This window comes from Enhydra lutris, unplaced genomic scaffold (genome assembly GCF_002288905.1).
Source record: "Enhydra lutris kenyoni isolate GAN:26980312 unplaced genomic scaffold, ASM228890v2 scaffoldscaffold4, whole genome shotgun sequence".
Classification (NCBI taxonomy): domain Eukaryota; kingdom Metazoa; phylum Chordata; class Mammalia; order Carnivora; family Mustelidae; genus Enhydra; species Enhydra lutris.
In genome coordinates, this window is record NW_019154088.1 from 37,240,338 (window position 1) to 37,263,298 (window position 22,961).

General features: G+C 36.4%; 1 protein-coding gene across 3 annotated transcripts in view; it reads right to left on the bottom strand.

Annotated features, from left to right (window-relative positions):
• The window catches only part of LOC111161007 (protein transport protein Sec23A), a 63,507-nt gene that overhangs the window by 17,624 nt on the left and 22,922 nt on the right, over window positions 1-22,961 (bottom strand). For all 3 annotated transcript variants that reach the window (XM_022524456.1, XM_022524447.1, XM_022524438.1), the window contains exons 11-16: window positions 22,038-22,118; window positions 19,954-20,043; window positions 18,699-18,805; window positions 12,832-12,985; window positions 3,169-3,246; window positions 598-759 (exon numbers count right to left, since the gene is read on the bottom strand). In XM_022524456.1, the coding sequence (XP_022380164.1) occupies window positions 598-759; window positions 3,169-3,246; window positions 12,832-12,985; window positions 18,699-18,805; window positions 19,954-20,043; window positions 22,038-22,118 (672 nt within the window). The remainder of the gene's footprint in view (window positions 1-597; window positions 760-3,168; window positions 3,247-12,831; window positions 12,986-18,698; window positions 18,806-19,953; window positions 20,044-22,037; window positions 22,119-22,961) is intronic.

Sequence of the window (22,961 nt, forward strand, 5' to 3'; positions counted from 1 at the left end):
TGGAACAGTTTGCTAAGAAATCTAAATGTATGACTTTATTATTACCTTTCTAAATATACATCTTTATAATTAACTGTATCTATGTTCAAAAAAAGCTACAGGAGAATGAGATGATATTTAAGCAAGAGATTTTCTTTGGACAGAATGTCCTAATTATTAGACACCATACTCTGGAATAAGCTACAGGTTCTAGAATCATCATTACCATCATATCATTAAAGACATAAGAATAATCATAAAACCTAGAGGATTTGATCAACGAAATTACACAAATTTATCTTAAAAGTCTCTCCCACCTCACTTTTTATATTTTTAAAATAATTTCCTAGTGCAACCTAGCATATAGTAAGCACTCAAATATTTTTAAGTGAATATATGAATAACCTAACTTCTTGAATTAAATTCCTGCATTTAGTAACTCAACCTAGCATATAGTAAGCACTCAAATATTTTTAAGTGAATATATGAATAACAATAACTTCTTGAACTAAATTCCTGTATTTAGTAACTATATTCCAAAAAAAACTTAGTTGTTTTCACTTTTTAATCACATACATCACATTAATGAAACCAATTTTTGTTTTCTGTCTCTCTTACCTCTGGGGGTCCACTAAAAGAATATGCATACAGAATAGGCTGAATCATAATTAGAGACTGGGTCAAATCTTGACGCATAAAATGGTGGCGATAATATGAACTCTCGTCAGGACTATTGTTAAAAACTTGTAAGAAAGGAGATCTTCTTAAATGAAACATAAACTACAAGAAAAAACATGTGAGATAGTTTTTACTGATTTTACTGCAATAGGAGTTTACTATTACAAAAGCATTTGATTAGAACTATCAAGACAAAACAAGTTACAATAAGGACATTCTAAATTGTATTCTTTTTTTTTTAAGATTTTATTTATTCATTTGACAGATAGAGATCACAAGTAGGCAAAGAGGCAGGCAGAGAGAGAGGAGGAAGCAGACTCCCTGCTGAGCAGAGACCCCCCCCAATGCGGGGCTCGATCCAAGGACCCTGAGATCATGACCCGAGCCGAAAGCAGAGGCTTTAACCACTGAGCCACCCAGGCGCCCCTCTAAATTGTATTCTTAAGAATCTTATTCATGATCTTTATAAGTTACTTGAAAATATGAAACAAAAAAATTAAAGGAAAAGAGATGACTCAAAAGGACATGACTAGGAACAAAAAACTCCTTGCTCAGATCTAGATTATTCAGAGGCTGATAGTACATGGTGCTTTATCAGCATTGTTTTTATCCCCCATCTCTCTGGCCACATCTCTGAACTTCTTTATTACTATTCCTTACCACCATCAAAAGACTCCAAGAGAATATAAAAAATAGATTAACAAATTTTCTACTTTTTGAGAGCTCCCAAAAGTTGCACTGGGAAGGGTCTGCAATGATTTGGGGGAGGAAAGAAAAAAAAAGGACTTAAATACACCCACTTGTTTCTTAACATTTAAGTTCTTCCTCATTCCTAAGAAACATTCTTTAGACTTGTCTCATTACTTCTTTCTCCTTTCACTTTCCTTCCACCCACTCCTCATATGAAAGAGAATAAAATGGGGAAGAGTCTGGCTGAATAAAGGACAGCAAAATTGTGCTTTGATACAATCAAAGGGTCTCAGATACAATCAATAGAATCAGCTCTCCAAAGAACTCTTACTTGTCTTTCAGTTACTTCTCTCCACTTCCCTCTGCCCTTAGGGCTCAAGTGCCAACATGATGCCCCTGCTTGGGACTCATTCCACAGGTCTCTCCCAGCATATGCTACTCAGTGACACTTTCATTCCTTTTCTGTTCAGTGATCAGAATTCACTGAGAGGCTCTCTCAACCCTTACCACTTCGGCCATTTCTGTTTACTCACAGCAATGTGTAATTGGTAAATCTGGGGATAGATATTTCAGAAATAAAAACCTTCTCTAAATTTAGTCTATGTTACCTTTTAGAAGAGCATTAGGCTTTGAAAGCCCAAAGAAAAAAATAATTTCTGGGTCCTCTGTGATTTCCAATAGAGGGGAAAAAATAAGAGGCCCAGATCTCTCAGGAGATCTATCAACTGTCAAAAGCCTAAAAAGAAGGCTTGGAGTTGGGAGAGAAGAGAAAGAAAGGAAACAGTTCGGCATTCAATCAAATACTGAGGCTAATGCCCACATTCTCTTTCCTATTAGTTTCTGCTACTAATATGAGAGGCCTGAGACAGGGTTTTGCCTGCCTTAAGACAAAGAGACTCTGCCCTTTCCTAGTTCTCCAAAACTGCAACCAGAGGTTTAGGGACATCTCCCTGTATAAACATGAAGTTTCTACACTACAGATCAATAAAAAATGAGAGTAGTTCTGAAAACAAAGTTGAAGCTTTGAGCAAGGTGTTCATGGGCTAAAATTTGAATTTCCACATCTCAATATAATCATCCTTCCAGGCTAAGCTAAAATGACACCTCTTCTATAAAGATGTATCACACCATTCACTTGGAAGGATTCCTTTAAATTTCCTTTAAATTTTGTATATCTCTCATAGCATTTTTCTCCCTTTCTGTTCTGTTATACATATTTCAGATCTCACCCTTCAGACTGAAAGCATCTGGAAAGTAAGATCTGTGGCAGTCATCTTTATTCTCCTAAAGTTCTTTTCTTCAAGACCTCAGCTGAATAAATGTTCTCTGTTACTTATCAGATAAAAAACCTAGACTTTCAAAAAATATCTATCAAAATAAGTCAGGTAGAGTCTACAACACAAGTGGAAAAAGTCCTGTAAGATAAATCAAATTAGCTTCGTTTTTATTTACCTGGTATATCCCCATAAAATTGTTCTCAGGTAATGGTACCACGCTGTAAGACTAACTGGTCAAGTTACTACCTTTTGGTACTATTGTAATTAGATCCCTTATATCAGACAGAAAGCTAATCTACCTCACACCTAATTCTATTCCAGAGTAGAGTTCCAGTGTAAATTTCTTTCACCACAAATAAATGACTGTTTTGAAGGCCCTCATAAACATATTATATGCTTTTCAATGACTACACAAGCACAATATTAATTTCTCAGCTATCCCAAAACTTAAAACACTACCAAAAGAATAACCCAATACAACAGGTCCTATATTCTTATACAACAGAGAAACTAAGAAAAGAACATGGACTTTTTATCTACTCACCTGTGGATAAAGGGAGAAAGTTTCTGAAAATCTGAAGGAACTTGGATCATCTTTGTGATACTCTCCAAATTTCTGACACTAAATAAAATAAAATAAAATGTGTTAGTAATATATTCCCTGGAATACAACTAACTCTCTTATCCATAAATATTCTATTGTTTAAAAGTTATTACTCTTGGGGTTCCTTGGTGGCTCAATTAGTTAAGCATCTGCCTTCAGCTAAGGTCATGATCCCAGGGTCCTGGGATTGAGCCTCTACTCGGGGCTTCCGGCTCAGCAAGGAGTCTGTTTCTCCCTCTTCCTCTCCCTCTGCCTCTCCCCTCTTCTAGCACTCTCTCTCTCTCTCAAATAAATAAATTAAAAATATTTTTTTTTAAAAGAGCTATTACTCTTTAGAAGGCAGATACTTGATATGGGATAAAATTGGAATTTACTTACCAAGAGAAGGATTACACCAAAAGAAATACATTTGAATTTAAGCAGCAAACAAAACATTGCTCCAATGCAGTAACAACTCATCTTCAATGTTTGGATTTTTTTTTTAACTAAGCATCTCTGATAGCAAATAAAGAGTTCTTAGATAATGGCCAAAAGAGCTCAATACGTGCCCCTTAAGACTCTGCCTATGAAGGACAAGAGCCTACTGACAGGAAGATGCAACTATCAAAATACCATAGTGGTTATAACAAAAGCAAGTCGATGATATAAAATTGTACAAAAGAAACAATGCCAAAAGAGAAAGAAGAGCTGAGGAAAAAATCTGAGATGAACAGGTAAACTGGTAAACAAAGAAAAAACACAAAGGCTGAAATTAGAAGGAAATAAAGTAAAGGGAAGCACATACACTAGCAAGCAAGAAAGCCCTCCATGAGAATGTGACAAAAGGCAACTAAATAACTGAGATAATCCATGAGAAAGTGCTTAGCACAATGACTAACACTGAGCACTCAACAAACATTAGCTTCCTCTTCTTGTTCTTGTGCAGTCTCTGATCTGAAAAAATGTTTACAGTACTTATGTAATAGGTCTATATCCTGGCAGTGTTCAGCATGGCACTCACATACGATCAAGGGCACAAATAACAAGTAAAAACTAGCAAAGAGTTCGCTGCTATAGTTAGTGCAGTTGCTTTTGCTTCCTGGAATGTTCAACTATATGATTTTTGAAGTCATCTGTGCTGTATAGAGCACATAAAAAGGCATAATTGGTTTGATCACATTTTTGGCTTCCAAGGAAATTCATTTCAGAATCACTGTCACGCAAGAAAAGCTATAGTTGTAGAGCTAATCCTCCGAAAATAGATCTTGGTATCTGGAAATAAGAGTATTGTTTCTTTAATGCCCCTAATAATATTTCACTGACGAACTTACAGATTAAGAGAGTAATCTCCACTGTACAATATGATAGCCATAGCTATATGAAGCAATTTAAATAAACTGAAATTAAATAAAAGTCCAGCTCCTCTCAATTGCACTAGCCATATATCAAGAGCTCAACAGCTCTATGTACGTAGTGAACACTTCGGTAAGGGACAATGCAGATTACACATTTTCACCACTGCAGAAAGCTCTCCAGATTTGCTGATCTGAGTATCAGATACTCTTGAAATCTAAAATGTCAAATACACTGAAATACACTGAAAAGATACTGTGAGCAAAACCAGTAGTCACACATTATTCAGAACTACTGATAGCATTACAATATATACATTTTAAACTGTGCCGGAATTCTGTTAAAGTGTTGGGAAAATCTGATGTTATGGTTAATAAGGGTAACAAAAACATTGTTGACTTTTATGCTTAGATAACCAGGGACGTCCAAAAGGCTGATTTTTAGAGTGGGATGCATTTGATACTTATGTCCATTTTTGCTTGTATTATGAATATTTATTTTCATATCACTAAATATAATCTATCATTTCATTTTTAATGGCTGACTAGGATTCCACTATATTAAAATATACACCATAACAATCTTATCCAATCCCTCATTATTAGCATTTATATTTATCCTGTTTTATCTCGAGAATAAATTCTTAGAGGTAGAATTTCTAGGTAAAAGGCAGATTTGTTTTGTTTTCTTAAAGATTTATTTATTTATTTGACAGATCACAAGTAGGCAGAGAGAGAGATAGGAAGGGAAGCAGGCTCCCTGCTGAGCAGAGAGCCCGACCTGGGTCTCGATCCCAGGAGCCTGGGATCAGGACCTGAGCTGAAGGCAGAGGTTTTAACCCACTGAGTCACCCAGGCGCCCCTAAAAGGCAGTTTTTAAGCTTCTGTTGTATGTCATCAATTGCCTTCTATATATAAGGTAATACAGATGTTTACAATACAGCTCATACTTCAAACCTACAAGCTGTCCGTTTCCCTGAATACGAACCAACTTTTAAGCTTTACTGTGTTTTTCTAATTCTTGCCAGTTTAACAGATAAAAATTATTATCTTCTATTTTCTAACATTGATTATAAATAAGATTGGTAATTTTTTCATATGTTGACTGGTCACTTGCATTCCTTCTTTGGCTAATTCCTTATTCATGAACTTTACTGATTTTTTTGCCCAAATCTTACTGATTTGTAAGAGCATATAAACATACATATACATATATGTATATGAAAATTTCCACATTCTGTTATACATATAAGAATATGTCAAAGATGTAAGCCATACATACAAGTTGGCATTAAATTTTGATAATGGTATTTTTACCACACAGATTTTTTTTCTCTTTTTACCACAAAGATTTTATTTATTTGAGAGAAAGAGGGAGAGGGTACAAGCTGGGAAGAAGGACAGAGGCAGAGGGAGAAGCAGACTCCCTTGCTGGGCAGGGAGCCTGACACCAGGCTCCATCCAGAACCCTGGGGATCATAACCTGAACCAAAGGCAGATACTTAATCAGCTGAGCCACCTAGGTGCCCCTACCACACAGATTTCTTATTCCATTTTAATGTAATAAAACCTTTTATTTTTTTTTTAAGATTTGTTTATTTTTATGAATCTTGGAACACTACATCAAAAAGTAATGATGTAGGTGACTAACATAATAAAAAGTAATAACAAAAAAAGATTTATTTATTTTAGAGAGAGAGAACAAGGGCAGAGGAAGAGGGAAAGAATCTGAAGCAGACTCCCTGTTGATTTTAGAGCCTGATTCAGGGCTCAATCCCACAACCCTGAGATCCTGATCTGAGCCAAAATCAAGAGTCGGACGTTTAACCAACTGAGACATGCAGGTGCCCCTATAATAAAATCTTTTAATATTTTTATTTAACAGTTCCTGCTTTTTATTTCATGTAAAAAATCCTTCTGCATCAGGGGCACCTGGGTGACTCAGTCAGTTAAGCACTGGCTCAAGGTCATGATCTCAGGGTTGTGTGATCCAGTCCTGTATCAGGCCCCACACTGGGTGTGGAGCCTGCTTAAAATTCTCTCTCTCCCTCTGCTCCTCCCACCCTCCCTCTAAAAAAAAAAACAAAAACAAAAAAACTGCATCCAGAAGTTAAATGTGGGGGCACCTGGGTGGCTCAGTGGGTTAAAGCCTCTGCCTTCAGCTCAGGTCATGATCCCAGGGTCCTGGGATCGAGACCTGTGTCGGTCTCTCTGCTCAGCAGGGAACCTGCTTCCTCTCTCTCTCTCTGCCTGCCTCTCTGCCTACTTGCAGTCTGTCAAATAAATAAATAAAGTCTTTAAAAAAAAAAAAAAGAAGTTAAATGTGTATTAACCTATTTTTTGATAAATATAACCAAACTTTACTACAGATAATAATATAAAATTTGCAAAACTTCTTAAAAACATACATTTCTAATCGTTGAGTTACTTTTTTTTTAAGGTTTTATTTATTTATTTCTGAGAGAGAGAGCATGCACGCGCAAGCAGGGGGAGTAGCAGGCAGAGGGAGAAGCAGGCTCCCAGCTTAGTAAGGACCCTGATGCAGGATTTGATTCTAGGACCCTGGGATCATGACCTGAGCTGAAGGCAGACACTTAAGAGACTTAACAGCCACCCAGGCATCCCACTTTGAATTACTTCTTAAAAACTTTTTTGAACACATATCAAGTGCCCTAGCATTAATTATTGGAATCATGAGGAATAGTCCTTATTAACAACCTAACCAAAACACTAACACAGATGGGAAAAAAAAAAAAAAAACAGATTTAAGAATAAAGGAGGTATATCAAAGATCCATGGCTTGAGTTATTTAGAAGTAATAAGATCGGGCAGAAAAAGCAATAATAATATAATTTTCTTGAGGAAAATAACAACACTTATAAGAAATCTAGTCCCGTCTTTAATTCAGTTAACTATTTACACACAAAGGCAGACATATAAAAGGGCCCTACTGGTCAGTGCCTAACCTCTAAAAGAATATGGTATGACAAATGTGGTCATCTTTTAAAACAGCACAACAGGGGTGCCTGCATGGTTCAGTTGGTTGAGAGGCTGACTCTTGATTTGGTTCAGGTCATGATTTCAGGGTTGTGAGATCAAGCTCTGTGTCGGGCTCTGACCTGGCTGTGGAAACTGCTTAAGAGTCTCTGTCTGCTCCCCCACCCCTACTCGCTCTCTCTAAACACACACACACACACACACACACACGCACACACACAAAAGAGCACAACTAAAGTGCCTGGTCCCACTGGTATAACAAGAAAAAACCTGGCAGGGGTAGGATTTGCTAGGAAAGTCCAAGGGTCTTATACAACAGCGATTTCCTGAGCCAAGTCTAATCAGATGAACTGTTTATCCACTGTAGCTAGCAGCACAGCTAAAGGGAAAATACAATTTGTGGTTAGTGGGTAAACCAAAGGTCAAAGATGGGGGGAAAAAAATCAAATTATCAGGTTTAAGTTGTAAAAAGGGTGCCATTCAATAGAAAAGGTCAGGAGTCAAAAAAGGCACAGCAACAAAAAAAGGTAAGGAACAGATCCATGGAGGTGGGCACAAGAGGAATCCAAACAAGAGACTGGATGGAGGTGACAGATCAAATGTTGATACCAGTATCTTAAGTGATTATGACCAAGGGGAGCAAGGACTTATATTAAAAGGGTCAGGGGGCACCTGGGTGGCTCAGTGGGTTAAGGCCTTTGGCTCGGGTCATGATCCCAGGGTCCTGGGATCGAGCCCCGAATCGGGCTCTCTGCTCAGCAGGGAGCCTGCTTCCTCCTCTCTCTCTGCCTGCTTCTCTGCCTACTTATGATCTATACCTGTCAAATGAATAAATAAAATCTTTAAAAAAAATAATAATAAAATAAAATAAAAGGGTCAGAAGCAAATGTGCTACAGCACCAATCTGGCCATAATTTTCCCATCATCTACAAAACAATTTTTAAAAAGATGACTGGCTTTTTAAAAAGATTTATTTATTTTACAGAGAGACAGAGCATGAGCAGGAGTGGCAGAGGGAAAGGGAAAAAGAATCTCAAGCAGATTTCGCACCAAGCACGGAGCACAATGTCGAACTCGATCTCATGATCCTGAGATTTCGATCTGAGCCAGCCACCCAGGTGCCCCCAAAAAGATGTTTATTTTTAACAAAAATTAGTCTAAGTCATCAAGAAAAAAGAAAACATTATATTCACTATGCCAAATTGAGGAAAGAAGTTAGTGTAATTTCACAGATTTTTTTCATTAGGAAAAAACTTACAGAAGTATAGTACCTAAAAGGTATTATTAACTCCTTCTCTATTTGTGTTGTTATCACTGTTAGAACTAAAATTTTAGCAATGAGGAATCAGTACAAAAAATGAATCTTAGAACAGCCTCTGTAACTAAGGTTCACTGATCATCACTGGGAGCTTTACTTCAACTGTATGCTAATTTGATTCAATCAATTAAAAGAATGTAAAGATCATATTCTCACCACTTTTACCATAGATGAGGGCCCCTCAGTAGCTAGGGGTTCCACAAGACTTTTTTACAAAATTTTATTTATTTATTATACAGAGAGAGAGAGGGAGAGAGAGAGTGTGAGAACAAGCAGTGGGAGCGGCGGGCAGAAGAAGAAGCAGGCTCCCCCTGAAGCAAGGAGCCCGACACGGGGCTCGATCCCAGAATCCCGGGATCACCACCTGAGCCGAAGGCTTAACCAACTGAGCCACCCAGGTGCCCCGAAACTTTTTTTTTTTTAATTTGTTTTCTGAACTTTGCATACCATATGACGCCAGCCACAGGACAGACAGTTTCCAAGTTATCCTGTTAGCAATTTCTTTAAGCCACCTTTCAGTCCCATGTGTCAGTATGCAGTAGCACTATGTTCATTTGGAGAACTCCATTCTCAGTTTTTGACATGTAAGGGAGGCCACCAGTAACTGGTGAAAGCTATTTTGCACAGAAAGCAGGGCACTAGTCTGGTAAGGTCAGCCTCTCCTTCAAATTACCTCCACCAACTTCCTCTTACATACATTTGCCAACTGACTGATAGGAACAAAGAAGCTACACTGGTGTGGCAAAAGATAAGAGTAAAATTTTCATCATCCCATGACTCATCTATTCTCTATCCTCAGAAGCCTCGTGCTCCTGTTTTAATGCTACAAAATTACAGAATGCGTAGAAGTGAATTATGTTGTAGGTTTTGTAATTTCATAGTTTATGTAAGTATCTCATTTAGTTCTTTACAAAACCATTCTGTTTTATATATTAATAGTGTTTATGTTTTACAAGCATGTCAAACAATATGGCAAATTTTGAAGTTCAGGTGTGAGATAGAAGACAAAGATTCAACATAAGCCCACAGAGAATTCCTAAGAATTACAATCTTCTGAGTCATTTCACTACACTTAGGCAATAAGGGACACAGAAAAGGTTGATCTTTACAATGAAAGCTACTAATTAATGGGTTTTGTTTTTTTAAAGATTTTACTTATTATTTGACAGAGAGAGACAGAACATAAGCAGAGGGAGTGGGAGAGGGAAAAGTAGGCGTCCTGCTGAGCAGGGAGCACAATGCAGGTCTTGATCCCAGAGAGCCAAAGGCAGATGCTTAACAAATGAGACACCCAGGCACCCCATCAACGGGTTTTATGAGGGCTGATAACCCAAGCTGTACTACTCAGTTTTGTATCACGTGTGATAACCTAAAAATGCAGTAATAGTTCTACCAAAACAGCAAAAGCACTTTATTACAAACCACAGTCATCTGGCAAATAAAGGTGATTACTTCAAATACCTTCTTAAAACAATAAAGTATTTATTAAAACAAAGTCATGTTCATTGAAAAGGTTCAGGAAGCAAGATTCTTCAGATTACTAAGTTCTTACCCAGAAAAGGAAAAGTCACAGAACTAGTGATAAAACCTAATAATACCAATATGTAAAATTATAATAAGTAAAATGCTGGGATGAGATGCAATCTGTGAGGTATCTGGGTGGCTCAGCTGGTTAAGCTTCTGTCTTGGTTTTGGCTCAAGTCATGATCTCATGACTCATGAGACAAAGCCCCATGTCGGGCTCGGTGCTCAGTGGGGTATCTGCCTTAAGACTCTCTCTCCCTCTGCCCTTCCCTCCACTCACACAAGCACGCGCTCTCTAAAATAAATAAATCTTGGGGTGCCTGGGTGGCTCAGATGGTTGAGTGTCTGCCTCCAGTTCTGGTCATGATCCCAGGGTCCTGCTGCTTCTCCCTCTCCCTCTGCCTCTCCACTTGCTCATGCGCTGTCTCAAAGGAATTAAATAAATAAATAAATAAATAAATAAATATTAAAAAAAATAAAAAACAAAATAAATAAATCTTAAAAAAAAAGATGCAGTTGAGAAAATGAAAAAGTTCCATTTTAAAACACTACAATAAGTGAATGCATTGATAACATGTCACATGATACTGAAGAGGTTTACACAATCAGCTGAAAAATAATAGCTTTTCTATTCAGGTTGATGAGTCAACAGATTTCACTAATGTCATGTCAAATTGCTAAATGATAGTGTGATTCAAGAAAATGTTTCTGCTGGGGTGCCTGGGTGGCTCAGTGGGTTAAAGCCTCTGCCTTTGGCTCAGGTCATGATTCCAGGGTCCTGGGATCCAGCCCCACATCGGGCTCTCTGCTCAGCAGGGAGCCTGCTTTCCTTCCTCTCTCTCTGCCTGCCTCTCTGCCTACTTGTGATCTCTGTCTGTCAAATAAGTAAATAAAATCTTAAAAAAAAAAAAAAGAAAGAAAATGTTTCTGTTGTTCTAAACTAGCAAAAGTCAAAATATATTTAATATTTTATCTTCCTATCTAGAAATAATGGTTCATCTTGGAGGAAATGAGTTGGCATTTGTACCGAGGGTGTTCAATCTGTGATTAACTCTATGAGAGGTTTTACGCCTCTTCTTGTAAAAAAAAAAAGACGTGCTGATACTATAACACTGCTTTTATCACAGAGAATTTAATATAAAAACCCCCTTGAAGGTAAAGTGAAAAAAAAAGTCCTGGATGATGCTACAAAAATGACTAATTATACTAAACAAAGACTAGTTCACTCAAGAATGTTTTAAAAAACTGGGACGCCTGGATGGGTCAGTTGGTTTAGCAGCTGCCTTCGGTTCAGGTCATGGTCCCAGCGTCCTGGGATCGAGTCCCACATTGGGCTCCTTGCTCGGCAGGGAGCCTGCTTCTCCCCTGACTCTGCCTGCCTCTCTGCCTGCCTGTCTGCCTGTGCTCGCTCGCTCGCTCTCTCTCTCTGACAAAAAAAAAAAAGAATGTTTTAAAAAACTACCTGAAAATCTAAACAAAGAGGACAAAACGTCCTATTACAAACAGAAATCTGATAGCTTAGCAGAGAGAGTTCTCAACAGGGTGTTTGACTAAAATAATAGGCCAGAGTTTGCTGAGTAAAAATGGAGCACTGAGTGTGGTGCATGAACAATGAATCTTGAAACACTAAAAAAATTAAATTTAAAAAAAAAAAAAAAAGAACAGAATTTTGAGGGGTGTCTGAGTGGTTCACTTGGTTAAGTGTCTGCTTTTGGCTCAGGTCATGATCTCAGCGTGCTGGGTTCAAGCCCCACATTGAGCCCTGCATCGGGATCTCTGCTCAGTGAAGAGTTTATTTCTCCTTCTCCCTTTCCCTCTATGTGCTCATGCTCTCTCTCTCTCCCTCTCAAATAAATAAATAAATCTTTAAAAAAAAAAAAAAAAAGACTAGAACTTAATTAAGAATTCTAGGTCAAAATGTAAGTATTGGATTCCTGCCACATTAAAAACCCAAGTAAATCAGCATTACCAGTAACTGTACTAACACTAACTTGCTAATATAGATTCAAATAATCAAGACTTACCTATATTTTTGTATGTTAATGTATACAATTTTTATGTCACAATTAACTTCTCTTAAGTAAAAATAAACTAAAATCATAGCAATGAAGAAAAAATATCCAAAAAGGCACTAAGAAAAAAACATTTCAATAATTTAGGATTAAATCTGGAACAATATGATTCTAGCCCCAAAAAAAGAAAGAAAAAGAATAGGTTACTTAAGTGTCACTCTTTAGTTTTAAGGAAAAAAATGTATTTTAGTTTACTGGAAGAGATAAATGTACTATGCCTTTCTCAGCAACTTGATTAGGAATCTCCCATAGAGTATTTCAGTTAAACTGTTAAGTATGTTGAAAGAGATACTTAACAAAAGCAACAAATACGACAAACAAAAGCATTCAAATTGAGAAAAGCGCTATGTTTACTTCTTACCAGTCGAATGAGCTGTCTGTCTAGCCATCTGAGCACATCTGGTCCTTCCTCTGTTTCTGCTCTATAGATTGCCAGCCGGGCCATAAGAATGGCAGCTGCCTCCTGGTCAAAAGATGCAGCAATGTTTTGGATTTGAGTTTGAGCATCTGCCCAGCTAAAGGCAAGAAGAAAGCATAGAGATACTGTTGAATTACTAAAGTTACAATATCACAGTTGGCTACCACACAGACTTAAATTAAAATGATGCAGAAAATTACTTCAATACTTGAAAACTCCAACATTACCTAGAAAACGAGCATTTTAAAATCACTAATAGCAGTTTCAGTATAGCATTATTTTTCAGAAAAACATATCCAAATCTAATAAAGCCCTCAAAAATAATTGTAAAGACAGATCTCCAAACACATTCCTTAAAACATTAAGACTTTTACAAGTAAAAAAATGGCACAGGTATATGTGTTTGGGTGCATGTGCACACAGATACACAAGTCTCTATGTCAGACTTTGAAATTATTTCTTCAATTTTCTAAAGGCAGCAACATGGAAATAAAACAAAAAATAAAAGTTTTCCCCCAGCCTAAATAATTCTCATTTACTAACCTGGAAAATGAACAAAATTATTTAGAAAGTTTTCTCATTTGGTCTTTAATTCAATTATTAATGATAAAAATTATATAATTGAAGTTTCTATGTATTCTTTTCTCTCCATGTTAATACAATGACCAAAACTAATCAAAAGTTAGTAACTGAAAATTTTACTTTAAGGGACTAATTTGCTATTATGTATAAAAATAGCAGTAATTTATTAAATTCACATGTTTTATAAATCCAATCCAGTCAAATTGATCTTGGGTAGACACAGCAACAGTTTATATTTGTTTGTTACTTTAATGTTTCACAGAGTTTTGAAATACTTCAGCTGATCCTAATTCTAAAGTACCTCACTTTAACCAAGTCTGGTAATACTTAAGCGCTTTTGAAAAGCTAGACCACTTTTGCATGACTCAAAAATGTAAGAAGTGATCCCATGAAAATTTAGGCAGTAACATATTCAAAATTCTTCTCCCTTCTTCCTCTATTTTTGTTTCAAACAAACAATTTTTTAATATTTTCTAGATGACTAACAACTGTTAAGTATCTCAGTCTAGTGAAACAGGCAAGAGGCAAAAAAAGAATGAGAATGAGAAAAAGAGTAAGAACTAGTAATTTTGAAATTATTTTTAATACAACTTAAACAATGGTTATACTAATAGTTCAGTTATTTTTTAAGTTTTAATTTAAAAAACTCAAAGAACTAAAAACAAAATTATCCAAATCAGTATTTTCCCAGCTTGGATGACCATGATATTCACTTGCTTCAAAATGAAACATAAAGATGACATTTTAACTACATTGACAAGTAAGCACATGCATATTTACTAATTAAAACTTATTTAGCTATAACTTAAAAATTATGCCCTTAGAATCAAGTTTGTTTTTTTTTTAATTTTTTTTTTATTTGACAGAGAGAGGGGGATCACAAGTAGGCAGAGGGGCAGACAGAGAGAGAGGGGGAAGCAGGCTTCCCGCTGAGCAGAGAGCCCGATGTGGGGCTCGATCCCAGAACCCTGAGATCATGACCCGAGCCGAAGGCAGAGGCTTAACCCACTGAGCCACCCAGGCGCCCCAAAATAGGGCTACCTTTTGACTGTACCTCAGGAACCTGAGTCCTTTATTTTCACATGGCTTATTCACTTAAACAATTACACTTGCCTAGGCCCCTAAAATCATACTCCTAAAAAATAAAAAAATAAATAAGTGCTGATTATTTTCAAAGTTAATTTGAATTAATTAACTTTTCAAAGTTAATTTGAAAAGATGGGTGTTTTGATGAGACATAATGACATAAATGGCACCAAAACACACATAATATATATCTCTATAATAACCTCATAAATTCTGTACAAACTGAAAATATATAAACCCATGAAATTTCTCACAAGAGAGTTCCCTTTCTCTTAAAAAATTTACCTAACTTTTTTTGTTGTTTTGTTTCAGATTTTTGTTTAAACCCCAGTTACTTATATAGTGTAGTATTATTTTCAGGAGTAGAATTTAGTGACACATCACTTACATGTAACACCCAGTGCTAAACAAAACAAGTCCCCTTCTTACTGCCCATCACCCATTTAGCCCATTCCCTGACCACCTCTCTCCTCCAGCAACCCTGTTTGTACTCTATAGTTAAGAAAATGTTTTAGGGGCACCTGGGTGGTTCAGTCAGTTAAGCATTAGACTCCTGATTGCAGCTCGGGTCTTGATCTCAGGATCATGAGTTCAACCCCTAGGATGGAACCTACTTTAAAAAAAAAAGTCTGTTTTATGGTTTGTCTCTCCCCCTCTTTCCCCGCTATGCTCATATGTCCCATTTCTTAAATTCTACATATGAGTGTAATCAGAAGTATTTGTCTTTCTCTGACTTATTTCATTTACATATACATATACATATAGAGCATAATACACTCTAGTTCTACACACATCATTGAAAATGGCAAGATTTCATTCTTTTTGAAGGTTGAGTGATATTCCGTGTGTGTGTGTATATATATTTATATCACTTCTTCTTTATCCATTCATCAGTTGATGGGCATTTGGGCTCTTTCAATGATTGGGCTATTATTGATAATGCTGTTATAAACACTGAGATTCAGGGCGCCTGGGTGGCTCAGTCAGTAAGCGGCTGCCTTCAGCTCAGGTCTTGATCCCAGGGTCCTGGGACTGAGCCCCACATCGGACTCCCCGCTCAGCAGGAAGCCTGCTCCCCCCTCTCCCATTCCCACTGCTTGAGTTCCTGCTCTCACTGTCTGTCAAATAAATAAAAATCTTTAAAAAAATAAAAATAAATAAACATCGGGATGCATGTATTCCTTTGAATCAGTATCTTTATATCCTTTCGGTAAATCCCTAGTAGTGTAATTGCTGGGGGTAGGGTAATTCTATTTTTAACTTTTTGAGGAACCTCCACACTATTTTCCAGAGTGGCTGCACCAGTTAGCATTCCGACTAACAGTGTAAGAGGGTTCCTCTTTCCTTAACATCCTCGCAAGTATCTGTTGTTTCCTGTGTTGTTAATTTTAACTATTCTGACAGGTGTAAGGTATATGTATCTCACTGTAGTTTTTACTTGTTTTTCCCTGATGATGAGTGATGTTGAGCATCTTTTCATATGTCTATTAACCATCCGTGTGTCTTCTTTGGAAAAATATCTATTCAGGTCTTTTGCCGCCCATTTCTTAACTGGATTATTACCTAACTTTTTAAAACTTTTCACTTTAAGAATATTTTAAATAGGGATGCCTGAGTGGCTCAGTCAGTTAAGTGGCCAAGCTTGAGATTTGGGCTCAAGTCATGATCTCAGGGTCCTGCCATCAAGTCCTGAGTTGAGCTCCGAACTAAGTGGGGAGTCTGCTTGAGGATTCTCTCTCCCCTTCCTCCTCTGCCCGTCCCCCTACTCATGTACATACTCGCTCTCTCAAATAAATAAATATATATTCTTTTAAAATGTATTTTAAACATAAAAGCTATGACTAGAGGGGTGCCTGGGAGGTCAGTTAAGCAACTTGAGTCTTGGTCTTGGCTCAGGTCATGATCTCAGGGTTGTGAGATGAAGCCCTGTGTCCAGCTCCACGCTCAGTGCAGTTTGCTTGAGATTGTCTCCTGTTCTCTCTCTGCCCCTCCCACTCATGCTCTCTTTCTCTCAAATAAACAAATAAATCTTAAAAAAAAAAAAAAATCTATGATTAGAATAAACTCCTATACATCCATCATCTAGATTTATCAATTGTTAGCATTTTAACACATTTGCTTTATCATTCTCTCTTCCTTCATACACATACTCTTTCCTTTGTCAAACTTCTTGGGTAAGTTAGAGATATGACCCTCTCCCTTGAAAACTTCAGTGTGTATCTCTTAAGATCAAGAAAATTATCTTCTATTCTTATAAAGCCTTAATTATCAAATTCATGAAATTAAACACTGATGTAACATTATCCCATATATGAACCACATTCAAATTTGTCTAATTGTCTCCGTAGTGTCCTCTACAGCAAAACTTTTCCTGACACAGGATTTTACCCAGAATCACATACTGGCTTTAGTCATAACATCTCTTCAGTCTCCTTTAATCTGGACTGGTTACTAATGCTTTTCTTGCCTTCTAAGACATTTTTGACAAGTCTAAGTCAGTAGCTTTATAAAATATCCCTCAGTTGGTATGTCCAGTTGTTTCCTTAAGTAAATGTTTTGAATGTCCAATTTAAGTTGCACATGCATGTGCGTGCATGCATGTGTGTGTGTGAGGGGGCATAAATAAATTGATATGGGGGTGCCTGGGGGGCTCAGTGGGTTAAAGCCTCTGCCTTCAGCTCAGTTCATGATCCCAGGGTTCTGGGATTGGGCCCCACATCGGGCTCTCTGCTTGGCGGGGAGCCTGCTTCCTCCTCTCTCTCCACCTGCCTCTCTGCCTACTTGTGATCTCCATTTGTCAAATAAATAAAAATCTTTTAAAAAATAAATAAATAATAAAAAAATAAAAAATAAATAAATTGACATGTTTGCCAAGAATCAAAACTTCCAAAAAACTGGTCCAGGATTTTAAGTCCAACCAAGGTAGCAGAGCAGGACAACAAACCTATGTACAATCCTTTGCTAACCAAAAGACAATCCAACCAACTAATACTCAGTTTAAGCATAAGGCTAATGTCCATCACTCACCAAAACAATCTCATGGTTTTCAGGAATGAAGCCAGAGTTTAAATACAGTTCAATAAAACAAGCTTTGATGCCTTCTGTGTCCATTTTCTAGCACATGCTTAAATCAGGTAAGTTTATCCTAATCAACTCTCTCTTTTGCCTTACTCAGAAAATACATCATATAGAGATGAGCAAGAAAAGGGATCTGGTATATCTTATCACTTTCTTTGGGAATTGTAACTACCTCAAGAAATATAGGACATTACTTTGTTACATAAAATACTACCTTATAATATTAACTGTTGAAAGACTTTCACCTTTTGGGGACTCAAGCAGTGCTATACAAAGTGTGGTACGCAAATCTAGTGTCAGTTTGCCATGAGATAAGAACAGAAACTGAGAATAAATGTTTAGAAATTTTTAAGCAATTTAATAAAATAATTTTTTGTCTAGTAAATCTAATAATAAAATAGAGACATATATTTTGAATTTGTAAAGTTATATTTTCTAATAATTCATTTTTATTGTATTTAATAAAAGTATTAGTCTCCAAAAAATTGGAAGAAAAAAAAAAAAACAACTGTCCCTTCACTACAGAGAATTCTAAGGACTGGACTATTCTTTATCATATAGCAGACCAAGTATGTTCAAGTCCTTTGCATTCCATAGCCTGCCCCAGAAGTACCTAATCACAAAGAAGACAATGAATAAAGGTTTGGTAAATGAATTAAATAGCTAATAAAAACTTGAAAAAAATATACAATGATAAAAGTAGCTAAGAACTTTATTATCAATTGAAAAGTAATGCTATTATTATGCTATATTATGCTACACGTAAATACATATTATTATTGCCTATTATAGGATAATGTTTATTAGTTTTTCTCCTCCTCTCCGAGGACTATGGTAAATACAAAAATATTTTGAAGAATGTGTCTTAGGAGTCATTTTTTTAAAATTATGGTTCCTAACAATGAATATTTTAGCCAATAAGCTGAATTAAAAAAATAAAATGCTATTAATCATAAATGTCCACTTTCTAGTTAGAGATAATGCTCAAAACAGAAACCCAGTTTGGAAACAGGACCCAGAATAGTTTTGATATGTAAATTAAGTGTCTAACAAATACAACTCACTTCCTAGCGATGGTGGTCACTCGGATGCGTCTCTGCCCACTTGAATGCTGATACTGAGTCACGAACTGGATTGCACCACGTCCTCCTTGAGGAATTGGAGCATTATGCTATGTAAAAATAAGAGTAAAAACTAAGTAAAATCTATTACAATGTTATACAGTTTCCCTAGCATTAATGAAAGTCATTCTAAAATCGATTAGAAGGATGCTTATTTCCAGTGCATACCAAACAGTTGTGATTTACCACATATAAGAGAAATGGATCTGGGAAAGGGGAAAAAGGACAAAAAAAAGAGAAGTGAGTCCATTTAGGATATCAATTTCAAGTAATATATAATCGGAAGAGGTAAAAGAACAAAATGAAGGGGTAAGTGTAAAGAAATTAACAGATACAAAGGCATAGCAAGGCAATTTTGCCAAATCATAGCTGGATAAAGAGAACCAAGTCCTTCTCCCCTCAGTATAGGAAATGAAAACAGAACTTTTAGGAAGAAAACCACATGATGAACTGATGACCAATGGAAAACTATTAATAAGAAGAGCCCAACAGTAATTTATAATAATGATCCTTAGAAAGAAATAGCAGGTGGTCAATACAAGAAACTTTCATGACCTTTAACAATAAGGATTCTTGCTTTATTGACTGACTGGTCAGTAAGAGCTACCTCTTTTTCATAAATTCTGATGGTTAAACAAAAAAACTTCTGTATCTTGGGAAGGCTAACCATGAACCTCTGTGGTTCATTTTATGCCTAATCTCTATTGGTATATAACACAATAATTTGTACATTACATCATTCTTTAATATAACTTCTTCCTATATCAGAAAAAAATTTTTCACATATTACTTTACCTCCAATCTTTTTCTATGAATTTTGATATATTAAACTTTCTTGTAGGGACTTCATATATCTTTATATACCTTGTGACAACTAGGAGGACCTCAATCACTAATTACAAAAATGCATAACTAGAACAGAATTTAAGATTTTATTTATGCTTCAATTTTATATTAAGACAGAAAAAAAGAAAAAAAAACTGAGACTAAAAGTTGGGTTGTCCAATGTTGGGCATTTGTGGGTTTCCCTAACATCTCTATTATAGTTAATCCTCTCACCAAGAAGTTTAGCCTTGAGAAACAGAAAATGAGTAACAAAAATTCCAAAACAGATTAAGTTTCAAGTCATAATTAGTACTGGAAAAAATATGAAACATTTATGGCCTAAATTGAGTACTTATAATATAAAAAGTCATACCTGATTGACAACCTCAAAATAGATAGCTAAGGTTGTAGTGGGACTGAGTCCACATATCTTCCATTGACAAGTGCCACCTGTTCCTATCTCCTGTAAAAATAAAAGAGTATATGTGAAAGCTAGAGAACACAATTTTTCTAAAGACTGTACTTTTAAGTAATCTATATACCCAGGGTGGGGCTTGAACTCACAACCCCAAGATCTACAGTTGCATGCTCCACTGAATGAGCCAGCCACGTACCCCCAATCTAGTACTATAACATATAGTAAGGTAAAAAGGGGAGGAAAAACCTGAAGTAAGAAAAACTGTTTCACATTTCTTTTTTTTTCTTAATATTTTATTTATTTGTCAGAGAGAAAGGGAGTGAGAGAGCACAAGCAGGAAGAAGAGGGAGAAGCAGGCTCCCCGCTGAGCAAGGAGGCTGATGCAGGACTTGATCCCAGGACTGAACTGACTGAGCAACCTAGGCATCCCTACTACTACAATATATAGTAAGGTAAAAAGGGGAAGAAAAAACTGCAGTTAAGAAAAACTGTTTTGGGGTGCCTGTGTGGCTCAGTGGGTTAAGCCTCTGCCTTCAGCTCAGGTCATGATCTCAGGGTCCTGGGATCAAGCCCTGCCTGGGGCTCTCTGCTTCCCACTCTCTCTCTGCCTGTCTCTCGGCCTGCCTGTGATCTCTCTCTGTCAAATCAATAAATAAAATCTTTAAAAAAAAAAAAAAATTTCACATTTCTAATTTAATGAATGTTAAAAGCTTAAGATTTTTTGAAGTCATATAAATATATCATTAAATAAAATTAAGCAATTTTTACAAAATAAAATTATAAAATAATTCAAGTTCTTGCTAAGTATTGATACAAGCTCTTCATATTGCAGACTTAAAAAGTATACATCATTTACTTTTTTCCTAATTCTTAAAGATTTTTATTTATTTGACAGAGAGAGAACACAAGCAGGGGGAGTGGCAGGCTGATGGAGAGGGAGAAGGAAAAGCAGGCTCCCCACTAAGCAAGGAGCTCCATGCAGGCCTTGATCCCAGGGCCCTGGGATAATGACCTGAGCTAATGGCAGATGCTTAACCAATGGAGCCACCCAGGCAACCCTAAAAGTATATACCATTTAGGGGCGCCTGGGTGGCTCAGTGGTTTAAGCCTCTGCCTTCGGCTCAGGTCATGATCTCAGGGTCCTGGGATCAAGATCCGTGTCGGGCTCTCTGCTCAGCGAGGAGCCTGCTTCCTCCTCTCTCTCTCTGCCTGCCTCTCTACCTACTTGTGATCTCTGTCAAATAAATAAATAAATAAAATCTAAAAAAAAAAAGTATACACCATTTAATGACTTTAAAAAAGCATATACCATTTAATGAAGTAATTACAATTAACACTATCCTTCTATCCAACTAATTGATCTGTGTAAAGTGATATCGATTTAACTCATAATATATGCACATATGAATACAGGTTCTCTAGATCGGAATTCCATAATGTAAGCAGTCTGATTTAAAAAAAAAAAACACACTTTAGTATCAATTTTTACCATGAAAATTGCTTAAAAGTAACTTTTAAACTCTATATTTTTAGAGATGATTACTCACTTTGTTATCTGTCTCATCATCCTCTCTATAGCTATATTAATTCTACCATTTTAAAGTGTATTATATGGCCACTAGATGGGATAACAAAAAAGAAAGGAATTGAAACTCAAATCTGGCTAATTTGGTTACTTTCCTGGAAATCCTACTAACAAAAAAAATTTCGGATTTGACTTTCAAAGGTCTCCAAATTTTTAAATCAGTTGTTCAGTTTTTCTAGACATAATGGGACAAGGAATAACTTGGGCAAAAAAAAAATAGATTGCTGACAGTACAAATTTAAACAAGGTTTAGATTTAGGGGTAGATGGTAAAAGGGATATGCAAAAGGAATGAGCACAAGTAGATTATACCAATGGAAATGGAAACTGAACCACATTCTACTGAAACTTAGCCCACACAATAATTCTGAAAGGAATGCTATAGGCTGCCACTCTAGGTCTCTTGTTGGTCTGCCATTTGAATTAACTGTATTTTCTTTTTAAAGATGACTTACATTTTCAGATACACAAGGTCCTTTAGAATTGAGAGACACACAAGGTCCAATAGCTCCTGAAATCTTTATTTCCCTTGAGGTCTGCAAATTAAGAATACAGTGAAAACCTCAGTGTACTCAAAGACAAACTCAAACATACACTCAACTACAAGTATATAAGAATAGACATTTTTTCCATATTTAAAACTCAAAAGTCAACGAAAAAATATTAATATTAGAAATAATGAATCATCAGGTACTTCTAGATTGATAATGCCCAAATTTAAAATCTAGCCCTGACCTAACTTTAATACTCTACTTCCTACTGCCCATAGGAGGACTCCATTTGGGAACCTCACCCTCAATTCAAAATAATACCATATCCAAAATTCATACATCCTAATTCAAAACCTTAAATGCTATCTTCTGTTTTTCCTCCCTTTGAAAATCTGTCACCAAGATTGGTTTCTTTCCAATTTCTACTGACACCAAAATTCAAGCTATTGTTCTTTCTATCAAAAAAATTAGGGGGTGCCTGGGTGGCTCAGTCTTTTGAGTATCTGCCTTCAGCTCAGGTCATGATCCCAGGATCCTGGGATTGAGCTCCACATCAAGCTCCAGGTCAGGCTCTCTGATCAGCAGTAAGCCTGCTTCTCCCTTTCCCTCTGCCACTCCCCCTGCTTGTGTCACTCTGTCTGCCAAATAAATAAATAAAATCGTAAAAAAAAAAAAAATTTCTTGAGATTCTTTTCCCCAACAAACTGAATATCACAGGCAGACAAATTTTACTCGAAAACACTGTTCTTCATTAATTTACAATGGCTTCTTTGGCCTAGACATGCATCTCCAAACTACAACCAACCACATAACTGAAACTATTTCCCTTACATTGCAATAAAAACCATTCACTCACTGGGAAGTTTCCCCAAATATACCATGTTGATT